This window comes from Pleurodeles waltl, chromosome 6 (genome assembly GCF_031143425.1).
Source record: "Pleurodeles waltl isolate 20211129_DDA chromosome 6, aPleWal1.hap1.20221129, whole genome shotgun sequence".
Classification (NCBI taxonomy): domain Eukaryota; kingdom Metazoa; phylum Chordata; class Amphibia; order Caudata; family Salamandridae; genus Pleurodeles; species Pleurodeles waltl.
Genome location: NC_090445.1, coordinates 296,764,062 through 296,781,529, shown reverse-complemented (window position 1 = coordinate 296,781,529; position 17,468 = coordinate 296,764,062). Strand labels below are relative to the sequence as shown.

The following is a 17,468-nucleotide window of genomic DNA, read 5'->3' as shown; positions in this document are numbered from 1 at the left end:
TTCTATGTTTTTTTTGTGAGTGAAACATGTACCTAACTGTAATGCCCCTATATATATATATATATATATATATATGAATATATATATTTGTTGAATCACAGTGGATATTGATTCCAGGTTATATCATTTCACATTTTGAAACTTGGCCATCAAATGATTATCTTTGTTCGATCTTGCTCATTTTTTACTTCAAAAGTCACTGTATTGACTTTTATTTTTTGGGCCAGGACAAGAAGAACCGATACAGACATACCAGACCCAACTAAGGGCCTTCAGTCTAAACAAATTAAGCCAGATATTCATTTATTTTGGAGGTGTCAAACCCTAAACACCTCCCCTGAATCTACACCCCTACCAATGGAAAATGAAGGAAATGGTTGTTTCTAGACATCAGCTTATACCTGTAGAGGACGGAGACTTGATCTTGCAATGTTGTCCGGTACTTATGAGTATTTGATTAAGAGCTGAATGATGGTTGTCATACTGAATTTTCTTTATAAAAGATCATCAATACAAACAAATGAGGTTTCCCACTCATTATGTCTTTGGTAACTGTCTCACATTTGAGAAAGTTGTCTGCTCCTAAACTCTGCGACCATTCTTCTAACGGTTATTGTGCTATGTATTACACTGATTGGACTTCTAATGAATATTTTCACAGCTGTTTTTTATTATAGCACTACAATTTTTTTGACCAAAGAGTTAGCCTCTCATTATGACTTTGGCTGTCTTTTCACAAGAATGCCGAAGCCACGGGTGCCAGAAGACAGCCAGTGCTGGCGGTTTTCCGACCACCATATTATGAGTACTGAAAGATTTCTGTCACAATTTGGGTGGAAATTCTCCAGTAGTCGTGCTGGTGTATTATGACCTGTAATTCAGCCTGGCGGTATCCAGATGGTGGGGCACTGCCGGTGGTGGATGCGCCTGTTCCTGTTCCCTGGCAGACAACCTCCTCGCCGGACAAGGTAAGTCTATCATCCAACAGGGAAGGGGGTGGGGGGTAATGTGTGTGTGAGTAGATGTTGTCTGCTTGTGTGAATGTAAGTGTGTATGCATGTCTATATGTGTGTGTGTGTGTATGGGTATTTGAATGTGTGTGTGTATGGGTGTTTGAATGCATGTATGACTGTTGAAGTGAGTGCATGTTGGAATGTTTGATTGTGTGTATGTATGTGTGTGAGTGAAAGTGTGTACATAAGTGTTAGTGAATGAGTGTATGTGGGATGTGCATGGGTGTGCGTGTGCGTGCATGTCCTTGTATGCAGGGAAGGGGGTGGGGGAGGAGGGTTCTAATATTGAAAGGGGAAAGGTTGCTGGCAGGGAAGGGGGTGGTGCTGATATGAAAGGGGGTGGGGAGAGGGGGTGCTGTTCTGCAAAGAGGGTGTGGGAGGGGGTGCTGTTATGGAAATGGGTGCTGAGGGGGGTCTTGGGATTGCAACGGGTGTTGGGGGAGTCATCTGCCGGTGATAGGAAAGAAATTTCCTGTCACTGGTAGCCTTTCTGCCAGGAATTTGGTGGCGGTGCTACCGCCGCGGACACCCTGGTGGAAAGCTGACTCATTATACTGCTGGCAGTCTTCAGTGGACTGCGGTGTCGGAGATGATGATCTCCAGCCCGGCTGTCCAACCACCCTGGTGGTACAAGCGGGGATGTTGCGGTTTGGCAGAGGCACACTCATAATGTGGTGGTCTTCACAGCCAACCCGTTGGACAGCCACCCTGGCCCTGGTGGTTTTCGGTCCGCCAGGGTGATAATGAGGACCTTAATGTACCCAAAACATTGTGCTTTTTAAAAAAAATTCATAAATGAAGACATACTAAATTATTGTGAAATTAACCCCGAGGTTAGACATCAGGAATCCCAAGACTGTCCGTGTTGTGAAATAACAAGCCATGCAGGATGCAGTGCAATGAGGACTGTAGTCTATTGATGTCCTTGTCTATTGGTGTCATCTGTGCAAATACATGAGTGGAGGAGGCAGAGAAACAATAGAGTTTTGTACCTATACCAATAGTGTTGCCTTCTGTGAGAGAGCACATTACAGAATCCTGTGAGAATTAGTACGTCCATATTGGCACCTTCTTCGCTAAAGGATCAGCTACAAAGGTTAAATCACCAATCATGCTCCTAGTGATAACACATCTAGGCCAATCTGAATACATAAGTGAGTCTCATCTCTACCCCTTTAACCAGCACTCTCTGTAGTTTTCAATATCGGTTGAACCCTAGATGACAAGGGGAGCAGGACATAGTAACATCTGTTCCTTGAGAGATTTATGAGCTCTATAGTACCACCTGAAAATGGGTAAGGCAAAGAAGAGGAGGTCCACCATTCCAGTGCCTCCCCCTTATATAAACTATTGGTGTGGTAAAACAAATTAAGGCAATTCATGTTCTACAGAAAGGGCCTAGATCCTCATCCACTACAGCACTTTTAGTCTATGAAGATCAAAATTCCTGCTATCTGTAAGGTGAGCTTCCAAAGTAAATTTTTCGTGACCTCAATACAAGCATAGAAAATAATCATTGACTCACCAGAGAAGATACAAATCTCCCTGTATGCCAGGGTCAGTGACATTTACTTCTTTATCCAATACTTTGGATTTATGTGTAAGAAATTGGGTTATTAGTTGGGTGGGGGATTGACTAATAATCTCAAGTAGTAATCACAATACTTGTCAGGGTGAGCCATCAAAGTGACTAAATTAACCCATGCTTAACCCGCTGGCAGCTATGGCAGAGAGCAGACAGGCTTAACGTGGGCAAATGTGTTTATGCAGTACTAATGGTTGTGACCATCGCTTGTGTTGTGTTCGCTAAGATTTTTTCCTTGACTTTTTTTGCAGGCTAAAAAACCCAGTGCATTTTGCGCACTTTAGCCCTGCTAACTAGATGTAAAATGCCTCTTCTTACCCTTCCAACATGATGAAATTGGCAGGCACTTAAGTGCATATTTAACATACCAATAAGCACATAGTATAAGGTACTTACAGTGTTCCCAGGCCCTCAACATTAAATGTCACCAGTAGCCCGTTGCACACATTGTCCTACACAAGAAAAGCCAGAAGTCATGTTTGCTTTGACACTGCAGTGGGTGGCATAATGAGTGCATTTTTGAAGAGCAAATTTTTATTATCAAAATAAACCCTTTTAGCCTAAACCTGCCTTGTCAACATTAAGTTTACCTTACATACCAATAAGGCACAGTACATGGTATTTCAGAGAACGACATGTCAATGGCTAATCCTTCACATGTCCTTACAGTGAAAAGGCCTAAAGGGCTATTTTGACTGTACTACGGCTACCTGTTTCGAAGGAAAGCACCAAGATAAAATATTAAAATTAATATTGCTATCTCTACTTAGGAAACAGCTACATAGTTCATGCTTGGACGTATTCAACTATTTATTAAAAACTGAATGTATTGATTAAGTTAGATTTGTAACCAATAGTTTAGAACAGACACTTTTGAAACGTTGCCTGTTACTTGGCAAAATACACTATAAGCCAATTTGTATGAGCCTCATACTCTCACTCAGGAGCTGAATAGCTTTGTTAATTAGGTGTGTCAAAGGCCTTGGGTGTGTGGAAGTGTTTTGTTTCTCTGTGCCTATGAACCTAATTAACTTCAAAGGGGCTTCCCTGTCACAGGCAGATGCAGCTAACACCTAAGCCTGTCCCTTCCTTTGTCCCCCTGGCCAGTAGCCTGTCAGACACCTGGCCAAGTTGAAGAGGTGCTGCCTCAATAAATGTTTTTGAGTGACCACAGGGGAGGGGTTCTTCATTTACCTGGCCACACCTCTCGGATGGAAATACAAGCTCAGTAAAGGGAAGAAAGGTTCTGCTATGCTGGTTTTGGTCAGTGAGGGGCACTGTTGAATTGTTTGCAGGAAAGCACAAACAGAGTGTGGCAAACGTTGATCACCGCTGGGAACTTCGAGCCCATTGTTTAAGTAGAGACCAGGAGTTTCCCCCATCCGCAAACTGGAACTGGTCATAATTGTGACACCCACTGTACCTTCATCAGATCACTTCTGGGCTTGTTGAATAGCAGAAGAGGACTTGTCCTACTGCATGTCACCTAAGAAGAACACTGAAGAGAAGATCTGCTCTCTCTCTTGTACCAAAGACAAAGAAGTGGATGTCAAGTGTCATAGGGCTGCCCTCCTGGTTGGGCTACAGAGAAGTTATGCACTTCAAGAGTTTTTTTTTTGCATTCCCGGCTGACCAGTTCCAACTGGACCTGACCTCAAGCCTGCTGCTGGCCCCTCTTGGAATAAGTGTTGACCACCAAGACTTGTCCAAAAGGTCTTGTGGCATTATTCTGAAGAGGATGCCAGGTGATGCTACATTTATGCGTGGCACCAACATGTGGGTGGGGAGAACCCCTGGCCCTTTCCTAAACAGTGGGGTAAAAGTACCCATAGGTAACCCTATTTACATTTGCACTGCTGAAAGCAATCCTACAATGCCCCTTTCTACCTAAATCCAAGACGGAGAAACTCTTTTCCCCTTGTGTAGAGCCTGTTTGCCCCCACCAAGAGATGGGGCCACAATAATGGGCGGGGCGGACCCTTCTCTGTAGTCACTCAAATTAGTTAATGGAGCAGCTTCCATCTCACTGGGATTGGTGTCTGCCTCACTACAGGAACAAATGAAGAGGCAGGTGTCATCCCAGTGGAACCACAATACTTTTGTGGGTCTATTCTCTGTAAGGAAATGTTTATATTAAATTTCTAAATATCCTACTTTTAAATACATGCACCCTGCCTTGTGCGCTATTGTGAGGTGTGTTCTTAATATTTAAAAGGAATGTGTTGACACATCAAAAGGTTTTATTTTGACAGGTCGAAGTGCATTCAGACTACAGTGGAAGGCCTGAAGCCATGTTTGCACTGCCACTGCAGAGGATGGCAAAATAGGTGCCACAGTCCATTAGTGGCATTTATCTTACAGGCCCCAGGTTCCTTGTACCATACATCAGGTACTTGTAGGCAGGTCAATATGTCAATAAAGGGTATACCAATCAAACCACGTTAAAACAGAGAGCACCTCCACTTTTCTACTGTTTAGCATGTTTAAATGTGCACATAGGTCTACAGCCATAAAAAACAGATAGGGCAAACATCTGTGGGGACACCACACAAACGTTGGCCAATCCCTACATGTAGAAATGATAACTCTTGGATGCAATTGATACAACGAATTTGAAATGAGATGATTTTTTGTAATTCATTTTCTATAAGTGAAAGAAATAGAGAATGGGTAAACAAGTGCTACAGGCCTAACCATCCAATTGAGAGATCTTCTATCATTTACAAACCTCTTCAACCTCAGATTAAGGTTTAGTAAGTTATTAGGGCCCTTTTGTGGAAGATAAAAGACAATTGTACAAGGTTAACTATGTTGTGCTTAACAATTTGAGCACTGTTGCTGATTATGTGAAAGGACATGGAATAAACTAGGCCTGGGTGGAGTTCATAAAGTTCTGCTATGCATAAATATGTAAAGTGCTGAAAAAACTCTGCAGAGCTCCGCGGAGTTCTGGGAGCAATGGAATGTGGTAAGTCAAGATGCTTGTGCGGATTTTTAGCGTCAGGGGTTTGTCCCACACTATAAAATCAGCATGAACGGTATAGCGCTCAGCTCAAGAAGGCACTGTTTTTTTCTCAACACGAGCGGCAAGTTTCTCAACACCAGTGGTAGTGACCTGCCTAGAGCACCCAAGAAATCTCACCGGGAGGTGGTCTAGCATGTTTCTTTTCATGCTCGTGCTCACCAATCTAAAAATTTTTGGAACTCCACGCTCTGATTGGGCAAAACTCGGGTAACTCCACTGGCGGACCGAAATTCATTATCCACCAGCTTATTTGGTAACTACTTGAGAGAAACAAAAGTGGTTTTAGGAACAGTAATAATAAGTAAAAGCAAATGTTTAAGAAAACTATAAGGAAGCAGGTGCACAAGTTAACAGTTGTGATTCACATATAAAACTATCCAGTGCAATGACAAATGGCATTTCAAAAGAAGCCAAATTAGTCCCAATATTTTGTCATAACCAACCAGCCTTTTTGATCTCTGCCAGTCTCAACATTGACTTGTATTCTTTTTTTTAATGAGAGACTAAATCTGGGAGATGGAGAGGCAACCTATATCAGGTGAACCTCCATGTTAAATTATGGCTCAGAGTCCTGATTGTGCTAGCCACTAGAGGGCACATAAGTCCTGATCATAGTACTCTCATGAACACTTTTCCTACACAGATTTATCAATTACATTTGATGAACTAATTTTCTGATGCTGTTACTATCTCTTGTGTTTCAGTGCAGCAGGGAAAGTTATCAATAGGAAGCAGTGTGCTATGGAATGTTCAACAGGGTGATAACATTTTCATAGATAATTATTTAGGGAACTTGAATCATGTGACTCAGTAGACAGTTTATCTTCAGAAATCTGACATCAGGGGTTCCACAGGAACTGTGTACTGTTCAGTATTTACATAACCCCCCCTGATTGCGTTGATCATATCTTTCAGCATTAAAACCACCTCTTATGCGTATGACATGCAGCTGGTCCTATTTTTGGATAAAGCATAATTTGGATCTGAACTCAATTTTAAAAATTGCCTTTAAGAGGTCATCAGATGGATGCAATCTAATCATTTAAACTGTAATACTGCTAAAACTGAGATCATGCTGCTTGTAAAACCAAACTCTTTTACTCCTAGTGGTGGTCCCCTTGGTGCCCGCCCCCACCTGCCACCGTTGAGGTGGCAAAGAATCTTGTAGTAAAATTTAATGCTACCTTGTTCTTCCAGCCCTCGCAGTGCTTGGCATGAATTTTAAACTAAAAGATCATTGAGAAAAATGTTCAACCCACTCCAATTGGCTACTTGGAAGACAGTTGCATTTGCATTAATAACTTAAAGATTGGAATACTGCAACAGCCTCAATGCAGAATCTTCAAAAGAAACTACTCATAAACTCCTGGTTGTGCAACACCCAATGTCCAGACTTGTATTGAAATGCCCTTGATGCTCATTGGCTTTGGCTGCTCTCAATGATCTTCACTGGCTTTGAATTCATAAGCTAATCGTGTTTAAAATTATTCTACTCACCTTCTGAGCTTTTAGATATACTGGGCCCAGATATTTAATGTCAAGGTGTACTCATTGCATAACTAAAAGAACTTTGAGATCTTCTTCTATCAACCTTCTTAAGCCTCCTCCATTTAGACTCAATGCGAAAAATCCTTCTCAGTCTTACCCACTAAAGCTTGGACCCAGCTACCTGCTCACTTAAGACTTATTGATTCAGAATGACTGTGCAAGGAGCAGCGAAATACATGGCTCCTCTCAGCTTCTGATGTGCTCTGCTATTCTCTTATTCTCAATTTAGCCTCCTCTGAGTTCTGATGCTTGACTAAGGTATTTCTTCCGCTTAGCACCAAGATGCCTCTCTGGAAGTGGTAGTGTGCTCTGTCAGTTCCAGTTTCATTCATTCGTTCATTTATTTATACATCAGTCTTCAAAGAGTTTAAGTCCTACGAGTTAAATCAAATAGATTTCAAGCTCTACTCATTACACCAGACACAAAGCACCACGCCATTCATACAAAGAGTTCCTCGTAGTACACTTGATGTTGCAGAGATAATCTACATATCCCATATATCCCATATCCCACCTCTGTGTTGTAAATCCGTTGGCTCTGTAGAATCTGAAATTTCCTCTCTGATTTTTGCTAGACAGTGACTTTCTTGCTCCTGCACGAGGAGAATTATGGAGCAGTCTGGATGAGTAGATTCCGCCTGCAAAACAGTAATAACACATATTTGCATTATCCATAGAAAAACTTATCACTTTTGCACATTTCTTTAAATGTAAAACTTAAAAAATAAAAACATTAAAATCTGTTAGGCACAAAATTGTAAATGCAAATACTTCAAGTATCATTGTAGATTTGTATGTCTTGTCCCAAAAGTATGTGCACTTACTGTGTCAATTTCCTTTTACTCAGGGTCTCGTGGAAAAGCATAACCTTGAAAATGGCTAGTAATGTGTCATCTTTCTATGACTTCTGTCATTTTGGATAATATATTTACTTATGGACATTAATATTTTTTAAGCTTTTAATGAACAGACATTATTGAAAGGACCTCCAAATCTCTTTAGAGTCCAGTTTAGGCTAGAAAAACATAAAGTCCTATAAGTAGGACAGTATTGTGTCTTTTTCCATAAATGCTGGATTGCAGAAAGATGTGATATGGACGAGGACCATTGATTGGGACAGTGCATAGTCCATCAGCTTTAGCAAGATGAGAGAAGTAGAACCCAAAAAACAGGTTCAGATGTCCTATTTTGAGCCACTAGACCATGTCTTCCTCGAAACATTGGATTAAGAAAACGTATTGTAGTCCATAATATAGAACATATCAGTTCTGTTTCTCTATAATTTTCAAAATTAAAGTATGTAATTATGTATAAATTGCACTAACGGAGAAAGAATTCAGCCTATTCTAATGTTTCTCATTTCACTAAAAGTGCTCTCAAATTGCGGTAATGTGTTGTAAAGAAAAGTCAACTAGCAAATTAAGCTAAATTGAGCCTGAAGGGAGTTTGCCTATATATTGCATATGAACAAATTGAAAACTAGGAGTGTGACAACTATATAAAGAAACCTTTTCTTATGGAAGCGTAAGGCTTGGATGCTCTTTGAAGTAAACCAAGAAAAGTGCTCCTCTGAAATGTCACACCGAGTTCCATCATTGCTCGGTAAGAAGAACAAGAGATGATGCAGATTAGAAATGTATTCTCTGCATAGATTACTAAAATTATATTATGCATGCAGCTGAAAGAGGCAACACTGTGCAATCAATAGCCAAGAAGTAACTTGAAAGCCAAACCACAAAAAGTGGACTTATGGTTGGCAAAAGAAATGTGTGCCAACTTCGAAGTTTCTGTATGCAGTTTGCAGGATTAACCATGTGGTTGTTGAACATGGGACTCTATGTGTAATTAAAGAGGGAAACATTACAGCACTAACTAGCTGAAGAATCAAAGTCCTAATTGGGAGGTAGTGCTGACTGGAACTCAAGCTCAAAGGACTTTCCCCCAATGACTGACAAATTATCAAATAGTCATGTTAGGGGTGACACCAAAAGGCAAATGTGGCACCATCATATCAAGGGGTTCCCATTGACTATTGGGAATACTCGGATTTAGGGCTATAGGCCACCAGCATGTTCAAACCACAATGTATACAGAAATATGTGCCATGGTTAAACCTAAATTGAAATCATTGTAAACATCTTCAGCCAAGAAGTCTCACCCGAAAAACATAGAGAGAAAAGGTAAATTACTTTTGCCCAACTCGATCCGGGAACTAGGGGTAGTGATTCCCATTTAATTTGAAGTACATATGAAAGCATAGGTTTCATACAAGGTGCAGTCCATTAATGGTCCTAGCAAATCTCCAGCAATCTGGTGAAGAATGCGTTGAAATCAGCCATGGCCAATTGATTGCAGCTTTAATGGTTCAGGGACAAAAAAGGATTCTTTAGATTTCCTCCTTGCCAGGCTAGTTCCTTGAGCTTTGTTATATCAGTCAGACAGTAGCAGTACCTGTCAAATCTCTCAGCAGGGTACTGCAACAGGGCTTCTCTTGTGGCTTGAGCTTGGTCCCATCTTTCTGGTAAAAAAGGCAACAGGAGAAAGTAGTCTTCTAATAGGAAGGATCTAAAGAACATGTGGCAGGACCAAGCAGAACAGGAACCGCTGCAAAGATGGAAGAACTGATAGCATGAATTCTGCAGGGATTTAGACATAAAAGTGTGAAGGATACAAATGTTCTACACTAGCATCACAGTTCACCAGAACACTCCCTAACTAGGTAGAGATGATTAAGGAGGAACCAGAACACTCTTTTACTGGGTAGAGATGAGGAAGGAGGAACCTGTGTGGACCTACCTGTTTAGAGGGCAAAGGTGCATACTGCCTAACACTTTAACACAGGGCAGTGACATATTATTTTTATTTTATTCAGCTGACCTCATTTACTGTCTCAGAGGCACATCATTTCAGAAAAAGGACTCCATCCAGTGTGAGCTAGCCAGCTGCTCCATTGATAGTGGACAGCACTGTGCCCTCTAGGGCCCATGGCTGCAAAGAAACCTAGAAGCCTACCCTGGCCACTAAGGGCGAAAGCAAGTGTGACCTTTCCAGAAATCGGACTTATAGGCATAGGAGGAGGAAGAGGCATAGAAGTCTGTATCACCAATGAAGGTGAGACTAAATACCCCTGAAAAGCACAGGATAATTGAGAGCATTTGAAAGTACTAACCTGAAAGGCTCTTCTGCCCTCAGGACCTCTGTGAGGCAATACAGTTTGCAGATAATTATATATCAGCTAAGACTCATTCAGCTTGATTTCATTTTCTGGTTGTGACCCTCGGGGATCCCCTGCTCTTCCTCTAGTTCTGAACCTCCATGCTAAATGATGCTTCTTCATTGTTCTTTAAATTGCAACTGGTGTATCCAATATATTAATTTATATATTTATAATTAAAGATAAACAATTATATATCTTCTTATTTCTCAGAAATACCTAGATGACATTCCACAAATCATCATGTCTATGTGGTGTAATGGCCAGAGCTATTGACTCTGGGGCTGGGGAATCAGGATCAACTTTTGCGTCGACTCAACAGCCTGTGATTCTGGGCAAATCACTGAATTTCCTTGTGCCTTCCAACAAAGCGAAGAAAAAATGAATGTGTCCCTATTTAATGTAACTGATGCTCATGTAAAATGCTCCATCACCTTTAAGTCGACTTTGCACTATATCAAACTGCACAAGAAAAAAAAGTTGGAAATGAAAAAACAAACTTATAGTGCGCACTAAACCCAAGGGTATCAAAGTACTAATCTATACTGGAAACTACAATTGAAAACCTGGGAGAGACTCTTACGATAGAAAAGAGCCAGATTTTAAGATGCTTGTGGAACAAAAGGAAAGACTCCAACACAGCGATGTAAGCAGGCATAGTAATCCAAAGTTTTGCCAACACAGCAGAGAAGGACCCCCCTTTCCGGTTTTATGAATCCTAGGACAGTCACCCTTTAGCTAAAGAATGATCTAAGCAGTTTATGCGGAGTATACCAAGGAAAGGATGCTCTAAAATGGGAGGGTCCTTGGTGATGGAGAGCATAAAAGACCATGGAAAGGGCCTTGTAGACTACTCATTTTCAAACTGGCAACAAATCAAGAGAGCGAATACCTTCCCTAACAAATATATGTGCATGTTTAAGGTGAGAAGCGCTGCCTCATTCTGGATCACCTGAAGTTCAGTGAAGAATTGTTAATATTCAGATAAAGTGCATTACAGTAGTCTAAATGCAAAACTATTAAGGTGATGACTACTGATATACGAAGTTCAGGTATCAAAAAGGAAAAGATTTTCTCTCAAGTCCTGATGATGGAAATAGTAGTACTGGTGATACGACTGATATGTGAGCCAAGATTTTTCGCTGATTTTGTCATGATGGGTAAAGGCCCACAGGTTTCAGGCCACCATAACTCAGACCAGATAGAATGCTCAGCACAAAACACAAGGGCCTTCGTTTTTTATGCAGTCAGTTTTAAACAGTCGTCTTTCATCCAGTGGCTGAGTCTGGTCATACCCTATTTAAATGTCTCATCTACTGTAGGAGGCTGGCCTGGCTTATAGTGAGTACCTGATGGTACTTATACCTTGTGCCAGGTCCAGTTATCCCTTATTAGAAGAGTAGTAGTGTCTAGCAGCTTAGGCTGATAGAGGTAGCTATAGCAGAGCAGCTTGGGCTGAACTAGGAGACATGCAAAGCTCCTACTATACCACTTATATCATTTATCACTTTATCATAAGAATCACAATACTCAGAGTTACTAAAAATAAACTTTATTTTAGTGACAATGTGCCAAAAAATTCTCAGAGGATATACTCCCTTAGGAGGTAAGTAAAATACACACAATATAAACACAAACCAAAATCAGGTAAGTAAACAGTTAGAAAATTAGTGCAAATACTGTAGAATACAATAGGATGCAATAGGCATAAGGGCAACACAAACCATATACTAAGAAAGTGCAATGCGAACCACTTAGGGACCCCTGGCCTAGTGTAGTGTGTAGAGGGTCACTGGGAGTGTAAGAAAACACTAAGGGTGTCCAAGATACCCCACCCAAAGACCCTGAAAAGTAGGAGTAAAGTTACCCTACTTTCCCAGAAACACAATAAAGTAGTGATAGGAGATTCTGCAAAGACCACAACAGACTGCAAAGCACTGAAGATGGATTCCTGGACCTGAGGGCCTGTAAAGGAAGGGGACCAAGTCCAAGAGTCACAAAAGTGTCCAGGGGGGCAGGAGCCCACTAAACCCTGGAAGAATGAGCAAAATGGCTGCCTCCGGGTAGAAGAAACTGAAGATTCTGCAACAACGGAAGATGCCAGGAACTTCTACTTTGCACGGCATGCTGGAGGATGCAGAGATGTTTCCACGCAGAAAGACCGCAAGCAAGCCTTGCTAGCAGCAAACGTTGCAGTTGAAGAAAATGGGTGCTGTCAGGGTCCAGGAAGGACCAGGAGGTCGCCCCTTTGAGGAGGAGACAGAGGGGGCACTCAGCAATACAGAGAGCCCATGCAGAAGCAGGCAGCACCTGCAGAAGTACTTAAACACAGGTTCAAGAAAACTGAGCATGGCGGGTGTCTCAACACTACGAAGGAAGGTCCCACAAAGCCAGTGGTCAACTCAGCGAGTTGAGCAATGCAGGACAGAGTGCTGGGGACCTGGGCTGTGCTGTATATTTAGGTTTTCTTGCAAAAGTGCACAGAAGCCCTAGCAACTGCAGTTCACGCAGTACACACGATTACTGTCTGGCGTGGGGAGGAAAGGACTTACCTCCACCAAATTTGGACAGGTGGGCCATGGACTGTCGGGGTCAATTGGATCCAGCTTCTGTGTTCCAGGGACCACGCTCGTCACGATGAGAGGGGACCCAGAGGACCGGTGAAACAGAAGTTTGGTGCCTGCGTTAGCAGAGGGAAGATTCTGTCGACCAACAGGAGATTTCTTCTTGGCTTCCAGTGCAGGGTGAAGGCAGACAGCCCTCAGAGCATGCACCACCATGAAACAGTCGAGAAAGCTGGCAGGATTGGGTGCTACAATGTTGCTGGTAGTCTTCTTGCTACTTTGTTGCAGTTTTGAGGGTGTCCTGGAGCAGTCAGCGGTCGATCCTTAGCAGAAGTCAAAGAGGGAGATGCAGAGGAACTCTGGTGAGCTCTTGCATTCGTTATCTGAAGAGAAGCCCACAGGAGAGACCCTAAATAGCCCTCAGATGAGGATTGGCCACCTAGTCAGGTAAGCACCTATCAGGAGGGGTCTCTGACGTCACCTGCTGCCACTGGCCACTCAGAGGCCTCCATTGTGCCCTCACACATCTGCATTCAAGATGGCAGAGGTCTGGGTCACACTGGAGGAGCTCTGGGCACCACCCCTGGGATGGTGATGGACAGGGGAGTGGTCACTCCCCTTTCCTTTGTCCAGTTTTGCACCAGAGCAGGGGCTGGGGGATCCCTGAACTGGTGTAGACTGGCTTATGCAAGGAGGGCACCATCTGTGCCCTTCGAAGCATTTCCAGAGGCTGGGGGAGGCTACTCCTCCCCAGTCCTTAACACCTATTTCCAAAGGGAGAGGGTGTAAAACCCTCTCTCAGAGGAAATCCTTTGTTCTGACTTCCTAAGACTGGGCTGGCCAGACCCCAGGAGGGCAGAAGCCTGTCTGTGGGTTGGCAGCAGCAGTAGCTGCAGTGAAAACCCCAGAGAGCTGGTTTGGCAGTGCCCGGGGTCTATGCTGGAGCCCGTGGATGCATAGGATTGCCACCCCAATACCAGATATGGCATGGGGGGACAATTCCATGGTCTGAGACATGTTACATGGCCATATTCGGAGTTAACATTGTGAAGCTACATATAGGTATTGACCCTATATGTAGTGCACGTGTGTAATGGTGTCCCCGCACTCACAAAGTCTGAGGAAAATGCCACGAACTAGGTGGGAGCACCTTGGCTAGTGCAAGGGTGCCCTCACACTTAGTAACTTTGCACCTTACCTTCACCAAGTGAGCATTAGATATATAGGTGACTTATAAGTTACTTAAGTGCAGTGTAAAATGGCTATGAAATAACGTGGACGTTCTTTCACTCAGGCTGCAGTGGCAGTCCTGTGTAAGAATTGTCTGAGCTCCTTTTGGGTGGCAAAAGAAATGAAGCAGCCCATAGGGATCTCCTGGAACCCCAATACCCTGGGTACCTAGGTACCATATATTAGGGAATCATAAGGGTGTTCCAGTGTGCCAATTAGAATTGGTAAAAATGGTCACTAGCCTGCAGTGACAATTTTAAAGGCAGAGATAGCATAAGCACTGAGGTACTGATTAGCAGAGCCTCAGTGACACAGTAAAGCACTACACAGGGAACACACATTCAGGCCACAACTATGAGCACTGGGGTCCTGGCTAGCAGGATCCCAGTGAGACATATAAAACACACTGACACATAGGGTTTTCACTATGAGCACTGGGTTCCTGGCTAGCAGGAGCCAAGTGAGACAGTAAAAACACCCTGACAAATACTCACAAACAGGCCAAAGGTGGGGGTAACAAGGCTAGAAAGAGGCTACCTTCCTACAGCTACTAGCAGCAGGTTGTCCAAAATAGACAAAATAATTTGTGTGTCATCGCCATAAGATAGAACATGGAAGCCAAGCTCCACAAGGGGGGAGGCCCTCGTTATGACATTGGCGATAAAAACCACCAACCGCTGTGGTGAAGGCCGCCAAAACACCGTCACTGCAGTTACCAGCTGTCCGCCATATTATGACCGAGCCGGAATTTCACCAGGAGGATGGCGGAATTCTGGCTGCGGCCATGGCGGCAGATGGTGGTAAGGTGGCGTTGCTGCCAGCAGCTGCACCACGCCAGTAGACCTCTGCCAACCGTATCATGACCCATGATACTGTCTGGTGGTGTTCTGCTGGAGGATGCCCTGAAATCAGGTAAGTTTGGTGCTCTGATAGGGGAGGGAAGTAGGGGTGTTGTGTGTGTGTGGGGGTGTGTGTATGTCTGTGCATGAGTGTCTGCGGGTGTGTGTTGCTTGTTGTGTGTGCATGTGTGTATATTTGAGTGCATGTATGTTGTGCTTGTATGTATGTCAGTGTATTTGGATGTGTGTGTGAATGGATGTATGCATACGTGGATGAATGTGGATATGAGTGTGTGTGTATGATGGTGTAGGAAGGTGCGTGTATGTTGGGGGGTGGGTCTGGAGTGGGGGGAAACCTGGGGAGGGAAGGTGGAGGGGAAGACCCCTATCAGTGACATGGGAGGGATTCCCTGTCACTGATATTGCCTACCGCCATGGTTTTCGTGGCCGTAAGGAGGCCACGAAAACCATGGTGGTACGCAGGGTCATACTCCTGTGGATGGGCTAGCGACGACCGCCTGGCTGGAGCCTGAAGACTCCAGCCAGGCGGCTGTTACCACCGTGGCGGATGAAGTGGTACATTGGCGGTTTGGCTTAAACCAAACCGCCAATGTCATATTATGGGGAAAAGTACCGCCAGCCTGTTGGCAGTACTTTTCTCCATAACACCACCATCCGCCGGGGTTGTAATGAGGGCCATAATTATTAAAAAGAGTAGTTGCCTTTAATGGAATGGATTACATGCAATCTCGATCCTCATTGAATTCGTATTAATGCTTCCAGGTCAGCATTTGGGGAACAAGAATCCCCATGTTTTCTCAGCATGCCATGTAAGCAAAAGAAATAGCTTCTTCCTTGAAAATGTAGGGACGACTACATATTTTAGTTCACGGATTGTGGCCTTTGTTAAGTCTTTGTAAGGGCTTCAGCAATTTATTGGGCAATTTACTTACAAACAACTTTCTTAAGAAATATGAACCAGTTCTAACTGTGCAATCACATACAAGTTCAGTTTTATTAACTTTCACTAGCTGAATCCTGTTTTTTATTGGATGTTTTAAATATTTGCCATACACAGTTACACTGTTGATGCAACAGTGGTGACATTGTATAACACCACAAGAAAGAGAAAGGAAAGAAAAAAAGGAAAAGGGGCAAGCCACCAAATAGTCCAAAACCCACAGGACCCTTACATCTACCAGCAGCCACATCTACATTGGCCGAGGCCCACATTTACATTAAATATTCCCTTGAGGGATTCCTTTAGACAAGGGACAGATCAAGCCTCTACATATCAATGAACTGCGTGTAGCAACTAATAACCAGCGGTGGATCCGGTGGAAGCCAATATTGCACAACTAGGATCCCAGCTGTTTAAATTAAAAGAATGTAATACCCTTCACTTCCGAGCAAACTTCCCCCGAAGTAACAAGTTTAGTCAGCTGAGCTGATAGATAAATAGGACTTCAGACAATCATGGTATCTCATCAAAACCCCCTTCCAGTAGTAATACTTTGCTCTACACAAGCAAACAAACTGTGCACAGTATCTGCACCCAGCTCAACACAATGAAAAGATCCAGAGCTCTTGTACAACCCCAATTGAATGATGGATTAGGAGTATAATAGATGTCTTGAAGGATCTTGAAGTGATGAACTTTCACCCTGGATATATTCAACTGGATAGATTTCATGATTATATTGACACCCACTTGTATGGACAATTCAAGAGTCCCTTTAAAAGCTATAGCAAATATATTGTCTGTTCAAATGAATAACATACGATTGCCTAATCTTACTTCTCCAGCGAGCTCTGAACAAATGTTGATCATATGGCATACGATTCAGCACTCCTGAATCTTCAACTTGATCTGTAAATATTTGAAAAAACCTGTATTGATAGTCCCAAATTGAGTGACTTGTCTAAGAAGGGTAGAAAGCGGTATGCCCCAAACAATGGCCATCCAATTGGAGGTGTAACCTAACCCAGTCTACCAAGTGCAAATCAGTAGAAAAAGAGGGAAAGTGTGGGTTAGACAATAGAGACTTAAACTGTGTAATAGGGCTATTTAAGAATTTATCCTTGAGACTTGCCAAACTTGATTAAATACCAGAGTGGTCTAAAGTGTATATGCTTGAATTATGTATCATTAAACCATACCCGCAGGCCAGATACAAAATATAGGGAGCCTAAATATCATGATTCATGGAAATTCATACCTTGAGACATATGTTCAGAAACTGAAGCTCAGCAAAAATACGGGAGTGAATACCGCCCTTTAACTTTTGTAACTTGTAATGTTCACATTGCAAATGATGGATCTTAAATTGCCAGATAAAATGGGCCCAAGACTGTTCTACCAGGTAAAACAAAAGTAGCTGTTAGGTATAAAGGTATACCCCTAAAAAGGTGTAAACATTTAGAAAGGACCACCATTTGATTAAATTGCA

General features: G+C 42.8%; 1 protein-coding gene across 1 annotated transcript in view; it reads right to left on the bottom strand.

Moving 5' to 3' along the window:
• The window catches only part of LOC138301916 (vasoactive intestinal polypeptide receptor 1-like), a 1,190,266-nt gene that overhangs the window by 830,716 nt on the left and 342,082 nt on the right, over positions 1-17,468 (bottom strand). Inside the window, exon 2 of the mRNA XM_069242381.1 lies at positions 7,686-7,809. Coding sequence (XP_069098482.1) covers positions 7,686-7,809 — 124 coding nt within the window. The remainder of the gene's footprint in view (positions 1-7,685; positions 7,810-17,468) is intronic.